This window comes from Notamacropus eugenii, chromosome 6 (genome assembly GCF_028372415.1).
Source record: "Notamacropus eugenii isolate mMacEug1 chromosome 6, mMacEug1.pri_v2, whole genome shotgun sequence".
NCBI lineage: Eukaryota > Metazoa > Chordata > Mammalia > Diprotodontia > Macropodidae > Notamacropus > Notamacropus eugenii.
Window position 1 is genome coordinate 51,061,774 of NC_092877.1, and position 21,300 is coordinate 51,083,073.

Here is a 21,300-nt window from a genome sequence, read left to right on the forward strand (position 1 = left end):
TCAGTGACAGGAGTCAAATTCCTGTCCTGTGGTTCCAGGGCTCTTTTCACTGTATCACATTACCTTTTATGTTCTATTCTTATAATTATGTTCAGCTATTCAAAATCTATTACAGAATTAGTCTATAGTGTTCTCTACATTTGTCATAAAAACATATGAAAGATTTTCCTTTGTTCAGATGTTTAGATTTGTTTTTAGGATGAGTATAGAAATATCCTTCATAACCCTCATGGGGTTCAGTTATCATCTCTATACAGATGACTCTCATGTCTACATATCGAGCTTTCATCTGTCCCCTGAGCTTCAGTCCCACATCACCAATTTTCTGCTGGATATGTCAATTGGAATCTCTTATAAACATTTTATCGCACCTCACACACACCATATTCTACCTTCTCAATCTAAATTGGCCAATTTGTTCCTCCTTAAACATAATATTCCATTTCCTGAGTCAGTGGCTTTACACAGCCCAGTTTGAGGACCTTGGATGCTTTTTTCCTTAGCCTAATTATAATATCTCTAAGTCATAAATTTTTCCAAATATCTCCAGTTGTTAATATTGTCTCTCCCCCAGTCAAAGAAGGCAAAAAAAACCCCAACCTCCAGACTTTGTATAGATTTTAATTGTCTATATTTTCTCTTTTACCTAAGTAAAATGTACACTCTCTAAAGATACTGTCTTTTTTTCTTTTTCTTGATGTTTGCATTCCTAACACCTTGCATAGTACCTGGCACTTATCTATTGATACTTAATAATTCTTGTTGAATTAAATTTGCTTTAAAATTAAGGATACAAATAGGGATGAGACCTATGATTTCACTGATACTGGGAAGTTCAAAAAGAGGAAAACTCCCTCTACCAATGCAGATGGGCACTTTCTCTAATTTATAGTCTTGGAGAATGACCTACACATCTGAGAGATGAAGATTTTCTCAGGCTCACACACTCAGTATGTGTCATAAACAGCTCTCTTGCTTCAAGGCCCAATACTTTGTCTGCTAAACCACGATGACTTTCAGAATTAGATTTCAATATTTGTCCAGATTTATGAGCTACTACTGAGTTGTCAGATGTAACTAAATACTGATGTTACTAAAAAGGGCAGTTTTAAAAAGTAAAAAATCACTAATAAATCCAAAATATAGGAGTTTAGGCAAGGTGGATCTATTTGATTATGTAAACGATGCACAACTACAAACAATATATACAGAGTAAGAAAGATATCAACTAGGCGAAAATCTTTGTATAAACACATTTGATAAAATTCTGGCATTTAAAATCTATAAGAAATTTGATTGTAGAGCCATTCTCCAGTAAGCAAATGGTCACAGAACATAAACAAGAAGTTCTCAAAAGAAAAAAAAAACTGTGAGCAATTATTTGAAAAAGAGGTCCAGATCTCTAATTTGAGAAGTGAAAATTAAAATAGCTCTTTTATAACCTTATAAACATTAAATTAGCAAAGACAATAATATTAGATAATAGAATTCAGTGTTCGTGTGACTATGGAAAAACTGACATACTAATTGACTTGTGGCACTGTGAATTGTTTCAATCTTTTTGGGAATAAATATAGAATTATATAATAAAAGTTACAAAGTGTTTGTAGCATACCACTTCATATTTTATACCCCAGAGATGTTGCTGATGAGAAATAAAAAGACCAAGATGTATAAAGATAGTCCTAGTTGCAGTATTTTGTATAGGCAAGCAAACCCTAGAAATAAACAGTACACTAACAACTTGGAAATGATTAAGACTAAATTATAGTGTATGAGTATGATGGAATATTATTATGCCGACAGAAAGTAGAAATAGGAAAAATTCATAGAACAATACTATGACCTAAAGTAGAGAAGGAAGAATTAAAGGAAAATGTATCCAGGATCACAGCTATCTATCTATCTGTATCATAAATACAGACAATATTAAGAAACTTTAAAATATTTAAGTCTATGTTACATACGTGAGATAATTTTGCTCTCTAATTAATATATACAGTTTTTCAATCAGTAAGCATTTATTAAGTGCCTTCTGTGCCAGGCATAGTGCTAAGCACTGGGGATACAAAGGCAAACGATAATCCCTTACCCTCAAGAAGCTCGCAATCTAATGGGAAGACAATATGCAAACAATTAGGATAAATAGGAAATCATCAACAGAGGGATGGAAATAGAATTAAAAGGTATTAAGAAAGACTTCCTGTAGGAGATGGGATTTTTAGAGGCAAGAAATGAGGAAGTTGGGCATACCAGGCATGGGGGACAACCAGTGCAAATACTCAGAAGATACAGAATATCTTAATAGGAGGAAGAGCAAGAAGGTCATTGTCAGAGGACGAGAGTTGAATAAGGTATAAAAAGACTGGAAAGGTGGGGGGAGCGTCTGGGATAAATTATGAAGAGCTCTGAACACTAAACAGATTTAATATTTTGTCTCGAAAGTGACATGGAGCTACTGGTATACTGGGTGTGGGGGAGAAGAGTGACATGGCTAGATACCCACTTTAGGAAAATCACTTGGTTGGCTGAATGGAAGATGGTTTGGAGAGGAAAAAGACTTGAGGCCGATTAACCCAATAGCAGGCTATTGTAGTTGTCTAGGCATGAGGTGAGGATGCAGTGTCAGAAGAGAGAAGGGGGCATGCATATTCGAGAGATGTTGCAAAGGTGAAATGAATAAGCTCCAGCACCAGATTAGATATGGGAAACGAGATAGTGAAGATTGAAGGATGAAACCTAGTTTGCAAGTCTGAGTGACTGAGAGGCTGGTGATGCCCTCAACAGTCAGAGGGATGTTTGGAGGGAAATGAGTCAGTTTTGAACATGTTGAGTTAACATTGAGTTCAAGGTCGAATAGGCCGTTGGAGTTGTGAGAATGGAGGTAAGCAGAAAAGTTGGGGCTGCATAAGTAGTGCATCATCAGCATAGAAATGATAATTGAGTCCATGGAAGCTGATGAGATGACCAAATGAAGTAGTATAGAAGGAAAAGAGAAGAGAGTTCAGGATAGAGCTGTGTGAGACACACATGGTTAGTGGACATGACCTAGATAAAGATCTAGCAATGGAGACTGAGAAACAGTGATCAGATAGTAGAAGGAGAACCCTAAAGAGAAGGAAAGTATCAAGAAGAAGGAGGTACTCAACATAAGCCATGCTGGGCTTTTAAAACTCTTCCTAACCCAGCCCCTTTCCACCTGTCCATTTTTCTTACATCTTAAATCTCCTTTCCATTTTCTGTAATCCTCTAACTAGCCTCTTTGCTGTTCCTCAAACAACACACTTATCTCTCAACTCTCACGGTCTGTTCCCCATGCCTAGAATTCTTTCCCTCCTTGTCTCTACCTCTTGACTTTCTCTGCCTTTCTTCAGTTCTCAGCTAAAATCTTGTCTTCTGTACAATTCCCCTTGATGCTAATGCTGTCTCTTCTCCGAGTTTATCTCCAATTAACTTGTATATATCTTATTTGTGCACCACTGTTTTCATATTGATTCTTCCATTACACTTAGCTCCTTGTAAACAAAGATTCCTTTTGGCCTTTTTTATCCCCAGTGTGCCTGGCACATAGTAGACATTTTATAAAGGCTTATTGACTTGACTTTTTTGTTTGTTTTTTAAAATGTTCTCTTTTCTCTTATCTGTGAATCTTTGTACTTGTTGATGGAATTTTAAACTTTTATTAATAAAGTTTTGTAATTAATGATAGTATCTGAGTATTAAATTGAGATGAAAATGTATTTTCAATTATAAACACACACTTATTCACCTTATTCAGAGTAAGAAACTAGGAAGTATTTATTCTTTATTGAGAGTAAATTATAAATTTTTAAAAATAAGTTTTTATTGATACCTTTTGTTTTTACAAAATCCACATTTCCTGTAGTATTACCCTTCCCTAATCTCAGAGAGCCTTTATAACAAAGAATTTTTTAAGAAAAAAAGGAGGAGACAATTCAGCAAAATCAATGAACACATTGAAAACATCTGATGTTTTATTCTGTGTTCTGCACCCATGTTTTCTGTCACTCCCAAGAAGTAGGAGGAGTTGTGTTCTTATCTGTTTTCTTTGGGCCCAAGCATCATCTTTATGATTTGACAACACTTAGTTTTGATTTTTCTTTCCATTTACTTTGCTGTCAGTGTATATATCATTTTCTTGGCTTCATTTTGCATCAGTTTATATAAAACTTTACATGCTTTCTTGTATTCATCATTTTTATCTTTTCTTAGAGCACAGTAATATTCCATTACATTCATGTTTTGCAGTTAGTTAAGTCATCCCCTGGTTGATGGCATTTACTTTGTTTCCACTTCTTCTATCACCACAAAAAAAAAAAAAACTGCCAAAAATACCTTAATGTATATTCCTAGTGCCCTTTTCATTTTGTAACGTAAGCCAGTATTCTGGATCAATTTAGCCATAAAATGACATTTCAGTAAGACAGATTGTTAGGAATATAGAATAAAAGAGAGATGAACTGTTTACATTAACAAGATTTCTTACCCATATTTCATCAACTTTTTAGCACTGCAAGAAGCTGAAGCTCGTTTTCGAGAAATAAAGCTTCAGCGGGAAGCTAGAGAAACCCAGGAAAATGAACGTAAACCTCCACCTTACAAACATATTAAGGTGAGACTTTTAAATACAAATATTTGAAAAAATCATTAGAGTATACTGTTGAACTCAACACTGATACATTGATACATTCGATATTAATTGAAGTTTAAATTGCTAAACATTTGTGCAAATAGATATGAATCATCTCAAGAATGGACAGTTTGTATGGGGAGGCACACGTTTATTATTCTGTCATCATATTCAGTAAATACTGCCATGTAATACTATGGCACACGCTGAACTAAGCCCAGGACAAATATAAAAGAACTTCAACACCAAGTTGTATGTCAGAAGTGCAATATGAATAGTGTGGGTGATAATTTTTGTAGGAATTCATTGAAAGATCACCCAAATAAAAAGCAAAATGGTGACATTTTAGACTAAAGTGTGTAGGAATATAATATCCCTTGTAAGGTTAAGGTTAATGCATGGAAGGGATGTGTTTTAAGCTTTACTTGCCATGATTAGTTAGGATTTCAACAAAAAGCATTTCAAACAAATAGTCAAGGAATTTACAGTTGCACTCAGGGGACATGGTCTACTTGTCTCCATGTAAATAAGTAAGCAGATAATTCTGTTATATTAGAGGAAAGTAATGGGAGGAAAGTAATGGGATGAGGTAGGTTAGAGCCAGACTGTGGAGGACTCCTCTTTTGAGCATGGTCTCTGACACCATGAAAGTAGCTTTGTGTAGCTTTGATCATTGGAGTTTGAGATGAAAGGTAAGTTGGAGTACTCTGAGGGTAAGAAAAAAGAGACCCAAATTAGAGGGATAGTGTTGGAATTAAAAAGACCTTATAATTGGATTTAACTAATTGAATATTTTTGTTCAGCACCAGTTAATGATGCATAAAAAACATGTGCTTTCTCTTCTTAAAAAGCTCATACTGTTGTGGTCACAATCTAGAGATCAAAACCAGAAAGAGCAAAAAGAGATCTCTTTGCCCCCTTTACATATTCTTTCTTTTTAGTTTCAGGGGTCCATTGACAGGAACTCAACTCGCTACCTTGTCTCCATGTCACTTTTCTCTACTGCTGATAGTCTTTTACTTTTTGTTTTGTGAGATCTGTGATTCTCCTTAAAATAAGTAAATACATACATACATTCGTAATGTTTATATATATGTGTGTATATATATACATATATATACACATCCATGTGTATACACATACACACAATGCTACATAAGCATATACTCTGATTTTTAATAAAAAAGGATCCATCAATTATATTTGATAATGCCATACCTCTAGACCCTTTTGACTACCTTCCATTATTTCATAGAGATGAGTATGCAATTGAATGAAAGTAGAGGAAGAATTGTTTTCATTGAACACTTTTTGGTTTTTCTCTGCTTCTCCCTCAATTGCTTTCTCCAGACTGGTATTAACTGAATTTAGAGAATTGGGAATTACCCATCTATCTATGTTTTGGTAAACTCTTGTACCCTGATGATGTCCAAGGTTCTGTTCTTTAGCCTCAGAAAAAAAGGCAAATAATTAACATGAGTAAAATGTTAGCTGGATTTCTCATTTCAACTATAATGTATAAAATTTAAGGAACCTCAATGAAAGTGAAGGCATATGAGCAATTCAGGTGTCCTGCCTTCCTTTAAAGTAGTTCAATTTCTACACTCAGGTGAATAAACCTTGTGGAAAAGTTCAGATATATACAGCTGATATTTCTGAAATTCCCAAATGCAACTGCAAGCCCACAGATGAAAATCCCTGTGGTTTCGACTCAGAGTGTTTAAATCGGATGTTAATGTATGAGTGCCACCCTCAAGTTTGTCCAGCAGGAGAGCAGTGCCAAAACCAGTGCTTTACCAAACGTCAGTACCCAGAGACAAAGATCATCAAAACTGATGGCAAAGGCTGGGGCCTGGTTGCCAAAAGGGACATTAAAAAGGTATGTAATATTTTTTTCCTTATAAGAGAATCAGAAAAGAATGGTCTTTCAGAACTTTATTTAAAATGGTCCCTTGATCTAAAATTGGAAAACTTCTCAAAGTATGATTAAACTACTTACCTTGAAAGTTTCAGTTCTGAAGTAAAGATGGGAGTACTAGTTTGGTGTTGTGGAAAAGAAAGTCTAACTCAAAACAGCAGCCCTAACGTAGTAGTCACTAATTAGGAAGAACTGTGCTGTTGAAAGGATCAGTATGGAAAAGAGTGCTGCTTTAATACTATACAATCCCAAGTAGTAGGATTGAGATAATATATTTAAATTCTTCTTTATTCTACTACTTTAAAAATGTGTCTTCAACTTTTTAAAATGCCTTTTTATCTTTTCTGCTGTGGTTCCAGAGTCCAAAAAAGTGTACTGGCCTAGATGCTTTAGTTCAACAAATAGTAAATGAATATCTAGTCTGAACAAAGTGATAGATAAATAGCAATCTTGTTTTCATAAGAATCACCAATTGAGCAAATGTAATAGAATTCTTTCCTTACCTCTCTAAATTTTTATTTCACCCAGTCCATTTCGCTGTGTTATTTGATAAACTATACAAAACGCTTTCCCCGCAGGAAATATAATGGTCATATTTAAAAGAAGTTGTCATTCTAATACAATTTTTAAAGACCATTCTTATTTTCTTGGTACCAAGAAAATAATTAAGGGTATTTAGAGGAAGCAGAGGCACTACCAGCGAATATCCTGAATGATTAATGATATATTTATTTTATGTGATAAGGGAGTTTCCTCTATCAGAGTTCTTTATACCAGTAAAATTACAAGTCTAGTTTTATTGAATTAATCAGAAATGAGGCCTAGAGAGATTGCTGTGACATTCCTGGAGCCCCTAAAGTTTCCTGGGCCTTAGAGAAGTAACTTGATCTGGGAAGGGTAGAGCCAAAAGGCAGATTGCATGTCACTAAGGTGTTTGTGGCTCATTAGAAGTCTGATTATTCTCTTTTAATGAACAGCATAACTGAGAGAAAGTTTTCTTACCAAGGCAACAATTACCTAGAGAGGTGACTTGGGTTAGAAATCCTTTAAAGCCTAAGTGGCATGTCATTTGAAATCAACCCTTATTTCAGCTCTTCATTCTTAGGATCAAACAATTCCTGTTTGGTAGTCTAAGAAAAGGTTACGTATGTGAGCTGGGACATGCGATTTTTGTACTTCAACCAAGTGTATTCTAAGCCCTTGGCCTTCTATGACCCATCTGAGGAGAGATTTAGCTCACAGGGTATCTTTTGATCAGTACTTCAATATTAAGATGAGACCCCGTTCCTGTCCTAATTGATATTGATGTAGTATATAAAATGTTCTTTTTGTGTGTTGCATATTGTTTATTATAGCTACATTTTTCTACCCTACAGGGAGAGTTTGTGAATGAGTATGTTGGTGAATTAATTGATGAAGAAGAATGTATGGCAAGAATCAAGTATGCACATGAAAATGACATCACACATTTCTATATGCTTACTATTGATAAGGTAATTCCAGATGAATTTTCATGGTAAATTTGAGGCTTCTTAATATTTTGTACCATAATAGTATTAACACAGTTAATCCATTGCAAATAACACTTTTCCTTTCTTTTATGACATTATAGCCTCTCTTCCTTCTTTACTCTTTCTCAGGGTGAGGATAAATCTTTACCTTTAAGGCATCTAGGTAGCATAGTGAATAGAGCTCGGGATCTGGTGGATAGACCATAGCAGATAGACCTCATGAAGATCTGGGTTTAAATCTGGCCTCAGATGCTTACCAACTGTGTGACCCTGAGCAAGTCACTTCTGCCTTCGTCAGTTTCCTCAACTGTAAAATGGGGATAATTAACAATACCTGCCTCCCAGGGTTATGAGAATCAAGTGAGATCATATTTGTAAAGCACTTAACACAGTGCCTCATACATAGTAGGCACTACATAAATGCTTATTTATTCCATTATCTTTATTAACATTATCCTCAGAGTTAAAAAAGCCTTGGATTCAAATCCCACTTGTGCCACATTCTAGGTGAGTGACCCTTGACAGGTTACCTAACTACTCTGTGTTCTAGGCTACTCTCTAAGACTATGAGTTGCAGAGCCAATGCCAACTTGCATTGGGAGAGGAAATCTTCCTTCAGGAGTACTCTGTATCAATTTAAAAGGGGCAGCTAGGTGATGCAGTGGATAGAGCACCAGTACAGGAGTCAGGAGGACCTGAGTTCAAATCTCACCTCAGACACTTGACACTCACTAGCTGTGTGACCTTGGGCAAGTCACTTAACCCCAACTGCCTCATCCTGGGTCATCTCCAGTCATCCTGATGAATATCTGGTCACTGGATTCAGATGGCTCCAGAGGAGAAGTGAGGCTGGTGAGCTGCACAGCCCTCCCTCACTCAAAACAAAGTCAAGTGCAAGTCATATCATCATTTCTCCGATGGCACGGTCTTCTTCAGCAATGAAGGACGAACACACATATCAGTTTAAATCACAGGTCCCGTCCTATCCTATTAACATCAAATTTCTTTAGTTTTTTACTCTGGAGTGACCAGAGCAATCCAGCAGCACAAAAAAGAGACTTGATTTATCTTCTTTTGAAGCACAATATTTCATCAGCTCCCATTTAATGCAATAAATATTTGTTAAATACCTACTGTGTGCAGAATGTTATGGAAACAAAGATAAAATGAAACTGTCCCTAACATGAAGACTTACGTTCTTCCATTCCTTACAGAAGGACAGTAACCTCTTTAATGATTAAGAGAGTGAAATGGATTAGTAATGCAGGCATAAGAATCAGAGGGAAGTTGTGTATGGCAGCAGGCAGTGTTCGGCCCAGGATACCCAGTCCATGGCATTGAGGTCCATCTATGCTCAGATGCCAGAGCAAGCCCTGAATGTCAGCATTCCAGGGGAGCTAATCACAGGTCAGCACAGGAATCAGGTGACCAAGCAAGGTGTAAAGCACTCACCCTAAAAGATCAGCAGGGGAATATACCAGAGCCTCACACAAAACTGACAACAAGATGAGTAAACTGAAGAATACATCAGCTGGTACAGGAAATTATTGCAAACTGAGAGATCTCCCAAAAAGATGTAGTAACTATGTAACAAGCAGAGAGTGACAAGAAAACAAGGAATTTTCCCTAAGGACTACAATACCTGGAAGACTGAAGAAATCAATAAAAGCTTTGAATGAAAGAATTAGGAGAATAAATATCTTGAAAAAGAAAGTGGCAAACCTCACCCAAGAAATGGACTCCCCCAAACTGGGATAGACCAAACAGATCAGTGACTCCATGAAGCAGCAAGAAATGGTAAAAACAAGATCAAAAGACTGAAAAAAGAAACTGTAAGACAGCTGATGTTAAAAACAACTAACCTGGAAAACAGATCAAGGAGAGATACTTTAGGAATCTATCAGACTCTGAAAAATCATGATTAAAAAAGTAATCCTGAAAACTATAATTCAAGTAATCCTAAATAAAATTACCAAGGTATATTAGAACTAGAAGGCAAAGTAAAGATAGAAAGAATCCACCAATCACCTCTGGAAAGAAATTCCAAAAGGAACAATCCCAGGAATGTCATAGCCACAACCCAAAGCTCCCACATCAAAGGAAAAATGCCATGAGTATCTAGAAAGAAGCCTTTCCAAGTACCTAGGATCATATAAGAAAGTGTCACCTTTTGCCATTAAAAAGGACGAGGCAATTTTGAAATGCAATATTCCAAAAGACAAAAGAGAGAATTTTGTAACCAAGAACAACTTATCCTGCACAGTTGAGTGTTTTCATATTGGTTGGTGTTGGGGAAAGGGAGGCGTAAACGCACCTTTAATGGATTAGAGGACTTCCAGATATTTACAGTCAGTAGACCAGAGCTGAATAGCAGCTTTGAGATATCAATGCAAGAGCCGAGAGAAACCTAGAAAGGTAAATCTGCTCTTGAGCATTTGGAGCTTGATAATGATGTGGCACTAACATTCTAATTGGGGAAGAAGAAACAAGTATACTTGCAGAACCTAAGTATCTTCAAATAATATTAAGGGAATTAAGTTTAAAAAATTCAGGAGGAGGGGTTTACTGGTTCTTTTCTAAGAGTTCCAAGAAGGGAAGAGAAAAGGAAAAATAAACTAGTGTAGAAAAGGAGGACAAAATGGGTGGGCTTGGTGTTTCCCATGATTGGGATCTACAGACACAGAAGGAATGGGAAGAATGTGCATCAGATGAACCTCCTATCTGAAATGGACAGAGGAAGGTTGAACACATATACACAAAGTCTGGTGTAGAAATAGTATCACATGCAACAAGAAAACAAGCAGGAATGGGGAAAGGGGAGAGATGCTTAAAACAGGATAAAAACAGAAAAGGAGCAGTTATAAGCAAAACTAACTTCCTGATCCTAAAGGCTAGAGTAAAAAAAAAATGGAAGAAAAAGAAAAGTAAGAAAAAAAATCTTAGCTTACCTCAGACATTTGGAGAGTGGCAGAACAAATGTGGTATATGAATATAATGGAATATTATTATTCATATGAAATTACAAAAGAGATTATTTCAGAGAATTTTAGCAAGTACAAAATTATGCAGAGTAAAGTGAGTAGAACCAGGAGCACAATTTCCACAAGGACAGCAACGCTGTAATGAAAAGCAACTTTGAAAGACTTCAAAATTTTGATCAGTGCAGTCACCAGACATGTCTGCAGAGGGCTGATGGTGAAGCAAGTTATCGACCTTTTGGCAGAGAAGTGATAGATATGAGGGGCAGCAAAAGACAGGCATTTCTGGCTGTGGATTCGTTTTATTTGACTATATTTATTTGTTACAAGGTTTTCTTTTTTTCTTTTTCTTTTTAATTGGGGGAGGGATTAGTAAGAATAATGCCCCAAAAGAGGGCCACTAAAATATTTTTCAGAAGGAACAAAAAGAAGCAGACAAGAAGGACCATTTTGAAAACTATATATCTACAAAATTGCGTATATATGTGTATATTTGTCTACACACATATAAACATATATAATACATGTGTGCAGATATATATTATATAAAGTATTATGAAATAGGTTCACAGGCTTCATTTAGAATTTCTTTTTTTATGTTCTACTGTGTATACAGACAGGCAGGCTTCCATTTTTTTGAATGTTTAAATTCAGAATTAGAAAAAAAATTTAAAGAAGAATAGAGGAAAGTCCAAAGAATAGGAAAATATATATATACATACACATATATATCTATATATCTATATATCTATATATCTATATATATATATCTTAAGACATAAGCCTTCACATTGTGATTGGGGTTTTTGGGTACTAAAAATATTGGTCTGACATGAAGTTTTTAATCAGTTTTGAATTGATGAAAAATTCCTAGAACATCAGATTTTCCCATATTTGAATGTAAGGATAAAGACAGCCTTAAAGCATTTATTACCTGTCCACTATGTGCACAGGTACCGTGCCAAGTACTGAGAAATGAAAAGAAATTGAAACAGTTGCTGCTCTCTTGCAGCTTATATTCTATCTGCAGAAGACTTGTTTTTACGTATTTGTCATATTCCTTAAAATGTGTAGTGGCTTTCTTAAAGGGAAGTTAAATGAACATCTTTAAAAAATAGCCTTCTGGGTTTCATTAACACTGTACCTTTTATATAAAGTAAGAGATATTAAGAGTCTGTTACCAGTTAGTGGGCAAACATTGAAGAGAATCCATCACCTACTTATTTAAAAGGCTTTATGGTTAAGGGAGCTCTGAACATAAAATATTTTTAGAGGAGATAATCCAAGCCATACTAGGGTGCTAGAGGACACCTTATCTTTGTTGTACTTGATAGAGTTAGAAGGTGAGCTCCTTATGGGCAGGGGCTGTTTTCTCTTTCTTTGTATTCCTAGCACTTAGCATACAGCCTGATGCATAGTAAGCACTTAATAAATGCTTGTTGACTGACCAGCAGACCTCATGTTGCTCATTGCATTGTTCTCAGGGGAGTCTCAGGGGATAGTACTCTTTCTCAGGCACTTAGCAGTCATTTATATCATACTATGTTTTCATGCACAAGTGAATGTTTGGCTTCTGGGAAACTAGCATCACTGCTGCAGAGGCCAAGCCAAGAACAAATCCTAGCAACCTACTGTGTATCAGTGTGTGTTAGTGGTTGTAGCACGATGGACCATAACAAGAAAGATAAGACAAGATCCTTATACTTTAGGACAGTAAAGAGTCTTCAATAATAGGAAGTGACTAAAGCAAGCTGACTGCTCCTCTGAGCTACATCTCAAAGTTTGTCTTGTTAAAATACATATTGATATAAAGCTATATATGACTACTAAGGAAAGGATATTAGAATCAAGTTTTGTTGTTGTTGAGCCATGTCTTTGAGACCCTATTTGGGGTTTTCTTGGCAAAAATACTGGAATGATTTGCCAGTTTCTTTCTCCAGCTTATTTTACAGATGAGAAAACTGAGGCAAACAGGGTTAAGTGACTTGCCCAGGGTCACATAGCTATTAAGTATCTGAGGCCAGATTTCAACTCAGATTGAACTCAGGAGTATTCCTGATTCAAGGCCTGGAGCTCTATCCACTGTGCCTCCTAGCTGCCCAAGAAACAAATACTTAAAAGATGTGCAGATTTTTTTTTCCAACCCCTATATAATTTAGATAGTCTTTGAGAGGTTCTATATGTGAAAAAATTTTGGATGCTATACTATTGACAAAGTTTCCAGACTTGGCCAAATTGATCCCTAGATCAGTGGCCTTCAATCAAAGATCAAACTTATACTCAAAACCTTTCTGGTTTGTTAAGATTTGCCAGAGCTCATACATTTAGCTGACATATGTTTCAGGAACCCAGGGTCATCTCCACACTCCGTTTAGGTACTGGAGCATGAGTCTAGTGGAAAACCTTAGAAACAAAATAAAAACAAACATTATCCTAACCCTTGACATTAATATGTACCATTAACAGAAAACACTGTTGGGTTTTAATTTCTTATTTTGAGTCAGTTATTCTATTTTTTCACTGTAAATACTGCTAAACTTAGATACATTATTATTTATCTATGTAGTTATTTTTAAAAATTTGATCCCTTCTATAATAATATCTATTGGTATCTGAAAGTGAGTATGGAATTTGGAATAAGAAAAACCTGAGTTCAAAGTAAGCCTCAAACACTTACTAGCTTTGTGACCATGGACAAGTCATTTAACTTCTCCCAGCTTTAGTTTCTGCATCTGTAAAATGATAATAGCACCTGCTTGTCAGGGTTGTTGTGAAGATAAAATGAGGTGTTTGCAAACATGAAAGCTCTACATAAATACTAGCTATTATTAAGTCACTAAATAGTCCATTTTATTATGTGACTAAATTGACTGAACCAGTATCTGCATAGGAAAACAAATGGTACTCCCAAGTCCATGGGGGAATTGGGGAACTATGAAGGGATAGCTTGGGTGAGGTTGCCCAGGAGGAGTGAAATGGAGGATGAAGAAGAGGTCTAAAAAGGGAGGAGAGGGATGTATTCTTGTGGGAGCAATCTCAGGATTGGTTTTATCAGAGTGGAGGGAGTATGAGCATTGGGAAGCTGTCTTCCCTGGGAGAATGTAGACTTCTATTGGTAGCACCCTGCGCCAAAGAGAAAAGGATATGTGAGTTTGTAGCGACAGATGGCACCTAGAATGGAGGGTGGGGTGGAGGACACAGAGCTGAAAATGAGACAGTGCAGTCTTTGGGAAGGAAATGCAGGAGGGTTGGGACTGGGCTGCAGGATTTGAGCCACATGTTAATTACCAGATGGCATTCTTGCTGCCATCTTCCCCCACAAATTAATATTTCTAAGATGGAGGTATAGCAGGAGAGAAAGGAGGATGGAGAACAATATATTAAGGTAATAATATAGAAATCGGTTAGAAGAGAGAGTGCAAAATTGAGACTTCAGAAGAGTTCAAAATTGAGATTTCAGAAGTTTTCACTCCATGAAGAACTCAGAAAGAATGAAGGAGTAATAGACTGTAATGGAAACTAAATAATGAAGAGGACAAAGAAAACTACTTAGAAAAAGAATCAGGAAAAGAAAATCAAGAAAATAAAAGTAAGTTTGAAAGGAGAGGGAAAGGATTTTGAAATAACCACTTGGTTGAGCAGGGAAGGGTATGCATAGAAGAGGAGAGATGGTTAAATATGTAAAATGAAGAAGGTGAAATCATTGAAGTAAAATCCAGAAATGAGGGGAAGAGAGAGCCCATGTGGTTATAGATTGGCTCAAACTAATCTTGGGGATACTTATTTTAAAGGGGAAAGAGATGAAAACAGAGAGCCATACTAAACACCCCAAATGAAGAAGAACTTAGAAGCCTAAGGATCACAGTTTTCAACGTGAATAGATTAATCAATCCATCAAACTTTTTTAAAAGAGTGCCAGAATGGTTCAATTTACCAAGCATATTATAAACCAGGACTGCTTAAACTTCTTCCACTCGCAACTCCTTTTTGCCCAAGAAATTTTTACATGACTCCAGGTATATAGGTATATAAAATAGGTATACAAATCAAACACTTACTGATAATAAATCATAAAGAAATATATTTTAAAACAATTCTTTGATATATATATATATACATATATAAAATTTTACCATTAATTAAACATGAAAGCAAATTTACATACTAGTAAGATGGATGTATTTGTTTATTTTTGCATAAAGAATTTAGTCTTGTGGAATATTTGATACTGCAGGACATAGAGCATCTTTAACGCTTTTCAGAGTTGATTGACATTTTGATTTTATAATTTTAAGTGCTGAGAACAGTCCTTCACATAAATATATAGTACAAAATGGTAGAAGTATGTTTAGAGTAATTTCAGAAATTGTTGGAAATTTGTCCTAATCGCAAGCCAAAATTCATTTTAAAATTGTGTATATACAGTAAAAACACTGCAATTCCTAACATGCAGCAGTCTTGAATTTAAGCTGAGGTTTCTGGTAGTGTTGGTTGGCGCTCAGCGGTGTGACCGCACGCGCAGTGCAGAGTGTGGATGTTGTGTGTTCAGAATCCAAGCCAGCACTGCCAGAAACACCTTGGGTTCATTATGTGCTTGATTTTGGATTAATTTTTGGTTGTTGCAAGTTCAGAAACCTTTTACTATTGCCATATTTTTTTGCAACCCCAAATTCAGTTATATGACTCCATATGGGATCTCAACCCCCAGTTTAAGAAGCACTTCTGCAAACCCCCTGCAACAGGGGATTGCAATCAGACAAATATAATCAGAAAAAAAAACAAAAATAAAAACTCACAATACCAATAGAAATAAACAAGGAAATGGTTATGCTTAAAGGAACTATAGATAATGGACAAGTGTTAAATACTAAGCATATTTATCAAATGGCATAGTATTTAAATTCACTTTAGAAATTTCAATTGAACTTCAAAGAGATGACTAGTAATTCAGTAGTAAAAAGAGGCTTTACTGATCAGAAGTATTGGGCAAACAACACAGATGAACAAAAGAGAAAATACAGAACTAAATAACACTTAGAGATTTTTTAGAGAGACTTAAGGTATCTTCTGAATAAAATATTAAAATTAACATTTTTAGTACTATACATTATCTATCTATATATAATTCTCCCCCCAATTACATGTTAAAACAATTTTAACATGTTTTTCAAGTTTTGAGTTCCAAATTCTATCCCTCCCTTTCCTTCCCTCTCTTTCCCCCTCCATCAGATAGTAAGCAATCAGATATAAGTTATACATGTGCAATCAGCCATATCTTTACAAAAGCTGGTAACAGAGAAATTATAAATAAATGTAAAAATATCAATACTAAGATACTTTAATTGCAATCAATACAGGGAAAACAAACAAATAACCCAAATGGAGACTTGATGACATTCTGAACCATAATTGGGTTAAAAAACAAAACATAGAAACTATCAGTAAATAATAATTGTGAAAATGTAATGGTGAAACAACATACCAAAATTTCCATAATGTAGCAAAAGTAGCCCTCAAAGGAAAAAATTTATGTCCCTGAGAATACACATTAACAAAGTAGGAAAAAAGAGATGACTAAGGAATGAAATATGAAATTTAACAGAAAATCAGGAGATGAACCCAAAGCACAAAGAAGGGAATTTTGAAAATAAGGGAAAAAATAGTTAAATTGGAAGACAGAAAAGCTGTAAAACTAATAAAGCCAAAAGCTAATTTCATTAAAAGGAAAAGGTAGAGAAAGTTAACAAAATTTAAAATGAACAAAAAAAAGCATGACAAAGAAATTTCTAAAATGATCAAAACCATAATTTAAAAGAAATTAAGAGGTTTTTTTTTTTTTTTTTAAATGCCTAAATAACAGAATACCAAATAAGGAGTTTACTTCAATTTTGGAGAAATTGAACTAGAGGGGTGCGGGCGGGAGTGGGGAAGGTCCAGATGGATTTCCAGAATTCCATCATGCTTAACATTACACAGATTAATCTCAGAAATCAAAAGGGAAAACAAGCTTCTTTTTTTTATAGTCTTAATACCTTTAGATAAGGATAAAGTAAAAAAGGCGAAATATATAGACCAATATTACTAATTCATATTGATTTTTAAAATATAAATATAATCCAGGTAAAAAGACTAAAAGAATCGATTTGGATTTATAATTAGGATGATTCAGATTAGGAAAACAATTAGCACAATGATTTTCTAGAATTCTGCACAAAGTCTGACACATAGTGAACATGTATTAAATGCTTGTTACTTTCTTGTCCAGTCTTTTCAGTCATGTCCAACTCTTTGTGACCCATCTGGGGTTTTCTTGGCAAAGATACTGGAATGGTTTGCCATTTCCTCCTCCAGCTCTTTTTACAGATGAAGAAAGTAAGGCAAAGTGACTTGCCCAGGGTCACACAGCTATTAAGTGTCTGAGGCTGAATTTCAACTCAGGTCTAACTGACTCCAAACCTGGCTCTCTATCCACGGAGCCACCTTGGTGCCTCTTGTTTTCTTGGTAGCCAGTTAATCTTACTTGTCAGTAAGTACTCAGTCAGCATTTATTGCCTATGTGCTCGTCTTTGTGCTAATCACTGAGGATACAAAGAAAGGCAAAAGAGAGTCCGTGCTTTCAAAGCACTCACTGTCTGATGGAGGCGACAACATGTAACAACTGTGTACAAACAAGATGTACACAGGAGAAATTGGAGATAAACGGTAGAGGGAAGATACTGCGGGATCAGGAAAGGCCAGTCAATGACAATTAAGGGCACCAAAGATACAAACAAAGGCAAAAGATAGTCCTTTCCTTCAAAGAGCTCAATCAGATGGAGAAAACAGCTGTGCACAAACAGGCTCTATACAGGATCAGTAGAAATAATCATCAAAGGGAAAGTTTTATAAATAAGAGGAATTGTGAAGGCCTTCCTGGAGAAGGTGGGATTTTAGCTTGGGATTTCAGGGAAGCCAACAGGTGTTGGGAGATAAGGAGGGAGGAATAATATTTTAGGAATGGGGAACAGCCATTGACAATACTCTGAACTTGGAATATCTTGTTTGAGGAACAGATAGAAAGCCATTGTGACACAATTTCAGGGCGAGAGGGGGAGTAAAATGTGGAAGGACCAGTAAGTTAAAACCACATAATTACAATTATATACAAAGGTAAAATACTAGAAGATTTCCTAATAAATATAGGAATAAACTAAGAATGCATTTTTTATTTTCTCCCAATTACATATTAAAAGTTTGTAACATTTTTTTAAATTTGTGAGGTCCAAATTCTATCTCTCCCTCCCCTCTTTTATTCCTTGCTTGAGACAATAAGCAATTGGATATAGGTCACATATGTGCAGTCATGTAAAATATTTCCATATTAGTCATTTTGTACAAGAAGACTAGAACAAAAACAAAAAAAATGAAAATGAAAAATAGTATGTTTCAGTCTGTATTCAGACAGTATCAGTTCTTTCTCTGGAGGCAGATAGCATGTTTCATCATGAGTCCTTTGGAATTGTCTTGGATCTTTGTATTGCTTAGAATTGCTAAGTCATTCACAGTTATTTATCGTACAGTATGACTGTTACTGTGTACAACATTCTAGTTCTGCTTACTTCATTTTGCCTTAGTTCATCCAAGTCTTTACAGGTTTTTCTGAAATCACCCTGCTTATCGCTTATAGTAAAGTAGTACTCCATCATGATCATGTCCCACTGTTTGTTCAGCCCTTCCCCAGTTGATGGGCATCCCCTCATCCAATTCTTAGCTACCACAAAAAGAGCCGCTATAAATATTTTTGTACAAATAGATCCTTTTCCCTCTTTTTAAAAAATCTCTTTGGACTACAAACCTAGTAGTGATATTGCTGGGTCGAAGGGTATGCACGGTTTGATAGTTTTTTGGGACATACTACCAAATTGATCTCCAGAATGGCTGGATCAGTTTGCAACTCCGCCAACAGTGCTTTAGTGTCCCAGTTTTCTCATATTGCCTCGAACATTTATCATTTTCCTTTTTTTGTTATATTAGTCAATCAGATATGTGTGAGGTGGTACCTCAAAGTTGTTTAAATGCACATATTTCTAGAAATGCTAGCAGTAGCAACGAGAAGACACAAAGAGGAGATGACAGTATAAATCCTATTTCCTGTTAACATGATGGTTTATTTAGAAAATCCTAAAGAATTAAGAAAGAAACTAATTGAAACGATAGCCCTCAGTAATGGATCAAGATACAAAATAAACCCCACAAAATCTTTACATTTCTATTTAGCAATTACAAAATGTAGAAGAACAGAACCGGAAAGGAAATCCAATTGCAAATAACTATAAAATGCCTGGGGCTTAATTTACCAAGAGTACAATCAGACTGGTATAGATATAAAGAACAATTTAACTAGAGGGATGATCAATGCTTACAGTTGGACCATGCCAATATAATAAAAATGACAACTTAAATTAGTTACAAACCAAATGCTATATCAATCAAGCTACCAGAGGATACAGTGTAAAACTAGACAAAATTAATTTGGAGGAGCAAAATACCTAGAATCTTAAGGGAAATAATGAAGAAAAGTGGGAACCAAATGGGAACAGCACTTCTACTCCTCAATTTATACTGCAGAGCAATATTCAAATCAGTTCAGTTCTGCTATAAAACATGTTCAAGTAGAATGACTGACAAGTAGAAAACAGTCAGATGCACATGGATTTGATAAACTTCAGGACGTTAATAACTTAGAGAAACTGCTTACTTGATAACTGCTGGTTAAATTGGAAAACAGCTTGTTAGAAATTAGCTGGATATCAACAACTTATATACTACAAAACTCCAAATAGATGGGTGACTTGAATATGTTAAAAGTCATACCACAAACAAATTAGAAGAAAATCAAATTAGATAGCTTTATACATGTGTATGTATACATGTGTGTGTGTACATTTTGTATGTATACATATATATACTATGTAACAATATTAGATATCTTTTATGTACAATATGGTGGAGAGTTCTTAACATCACAAAAGATAAAGCAGGTAAATTCAGTTATGATTTTGCTATCAGGGCTTTGTTGAAATCAATTAAATTGGTTTCCTTTTTAATTTGATGGCTTACGTTCTTTCATTCTTCCTCATAATTCGATACTGATTTTTATATCTCTACTAATAAATCAGTGGTTTTACTATACATACACAGATAATTCACAAATAACTCCTGTGAAGGCTAATGATAATGTGGCTTATGTACAAGGTTAATGCTGAATGTGTTTTTAAAATGTCTTAGTCATTCTGTTACTTTTAACAGTGCTCACTAAAAACTTAAGTCCCTTCCATGTGGTTGTGACAGCCAGTAAGTGAGCTAGATAATTAGTACTGGATTGGGGGTGTCATATACCAGCTCATATGATACACCACAGTTTTCAGTACAACAAATAAATTCTACCTGCAGTTTTTATTTTCTTTAAGAAAAAAAGATACAGCTTTTCAAAGTTTTACCTAACATGTCTTAAAATTGGTATTCTAACTTTTAGGACCGGATAATTGATGCTGGTCCCAAAGGAAACTATTCTCGATTCATGAATCACAGCTGCCAGCCAAATTGTGAGACTCTGAAATGGACAGTAAATGGAGACACTCGTGTGGGATTGTTTGCTGTATGTGATATTCCTGCAGGTATGTGGGGTTTGGGGTAAAGACCCCATGGCCAGTATTTGTGAACAGGCTCAAGGAAACTCCATCAGTTCTAAGAATTTACTATTTTTAAAGCACTAGCTATCCCTGGGCCATTCCCCTGACCTCTGTCAGCTGTAGTTTCCTCATCTGTCAAATGGAGATCATAATAATAATCTGCCTCCCAAGGTTGTTGTGAGGATCAATTGAAAGAGCACGTGCAGAATGCTGTGCAAACCTTAAGGCTCTATCTAAATAGTAGCGATTATTACCGTCATCATCATTATTATTGATTACACAGTCTAGATTAGTCTTGGTTCCTGTTCCATGGAACTGATAGTTCAGGAAAGGGATAAGATATACGCTGTTAAGTATAAGTGTAGAACCCAGTAATACATTAGTTCACTAACAAGATGAAAACCAATGTTATATAAAACCCAACGTGGGAGTATCAGCCAAGATCACTTACCAGTAGGAGAGATCAAAGACTTCATGGGGGAGGATATGACATTTGAGTTGTGATTTAAAGGGAGGTAGCCTAGGATGACATAAAGAGGCTTAGGAAGACAGAATATGAATGGAAGTGCCA

At 35.5% G+C, this 21,300-nt stretch overlaps 1 protein-coding gene and 1 non-coding gene across 3 annotated transcripts in view; both read left to right on the forward strand.

Annotated features, from left to right (window-relative positions):
- NSD2 (nuclear receptor binding SET domain protein 2) overlaps positions 1-21,300 on the forward strand; it is a 109,951-nt gene that overhangs the window by 81,095 nt on the left and 7,556 nt on the right. For both annotated transcript variants that reach the window (XM_072620015.1, XM_072620016.1), the window contains exons 17-20: positions 4,530-4,633; positions 6,261-6,530; positions 7,946-8,062; positions 20,573-20,714. In XM_072620015.1, the coding sequence (XP_072476116.1) occupies positions 4,530-4,633; positions 6,261-6,530; positions 7,946-8,062; positions 20,573-20,714 (633 nt within the window). The remainder of the gene's footprint in view (positions 1-4,529; positions 4,634-6,260; positions 6,531-7,945; positions 8,063-20,572; positions 20,715-21,300) is intronic.
- LOC140512945 (small Cajal body-specific RNA 23) lies at positions 20,346-20,472 on the forward strand. The gene has a single exon (XR_011969997.1).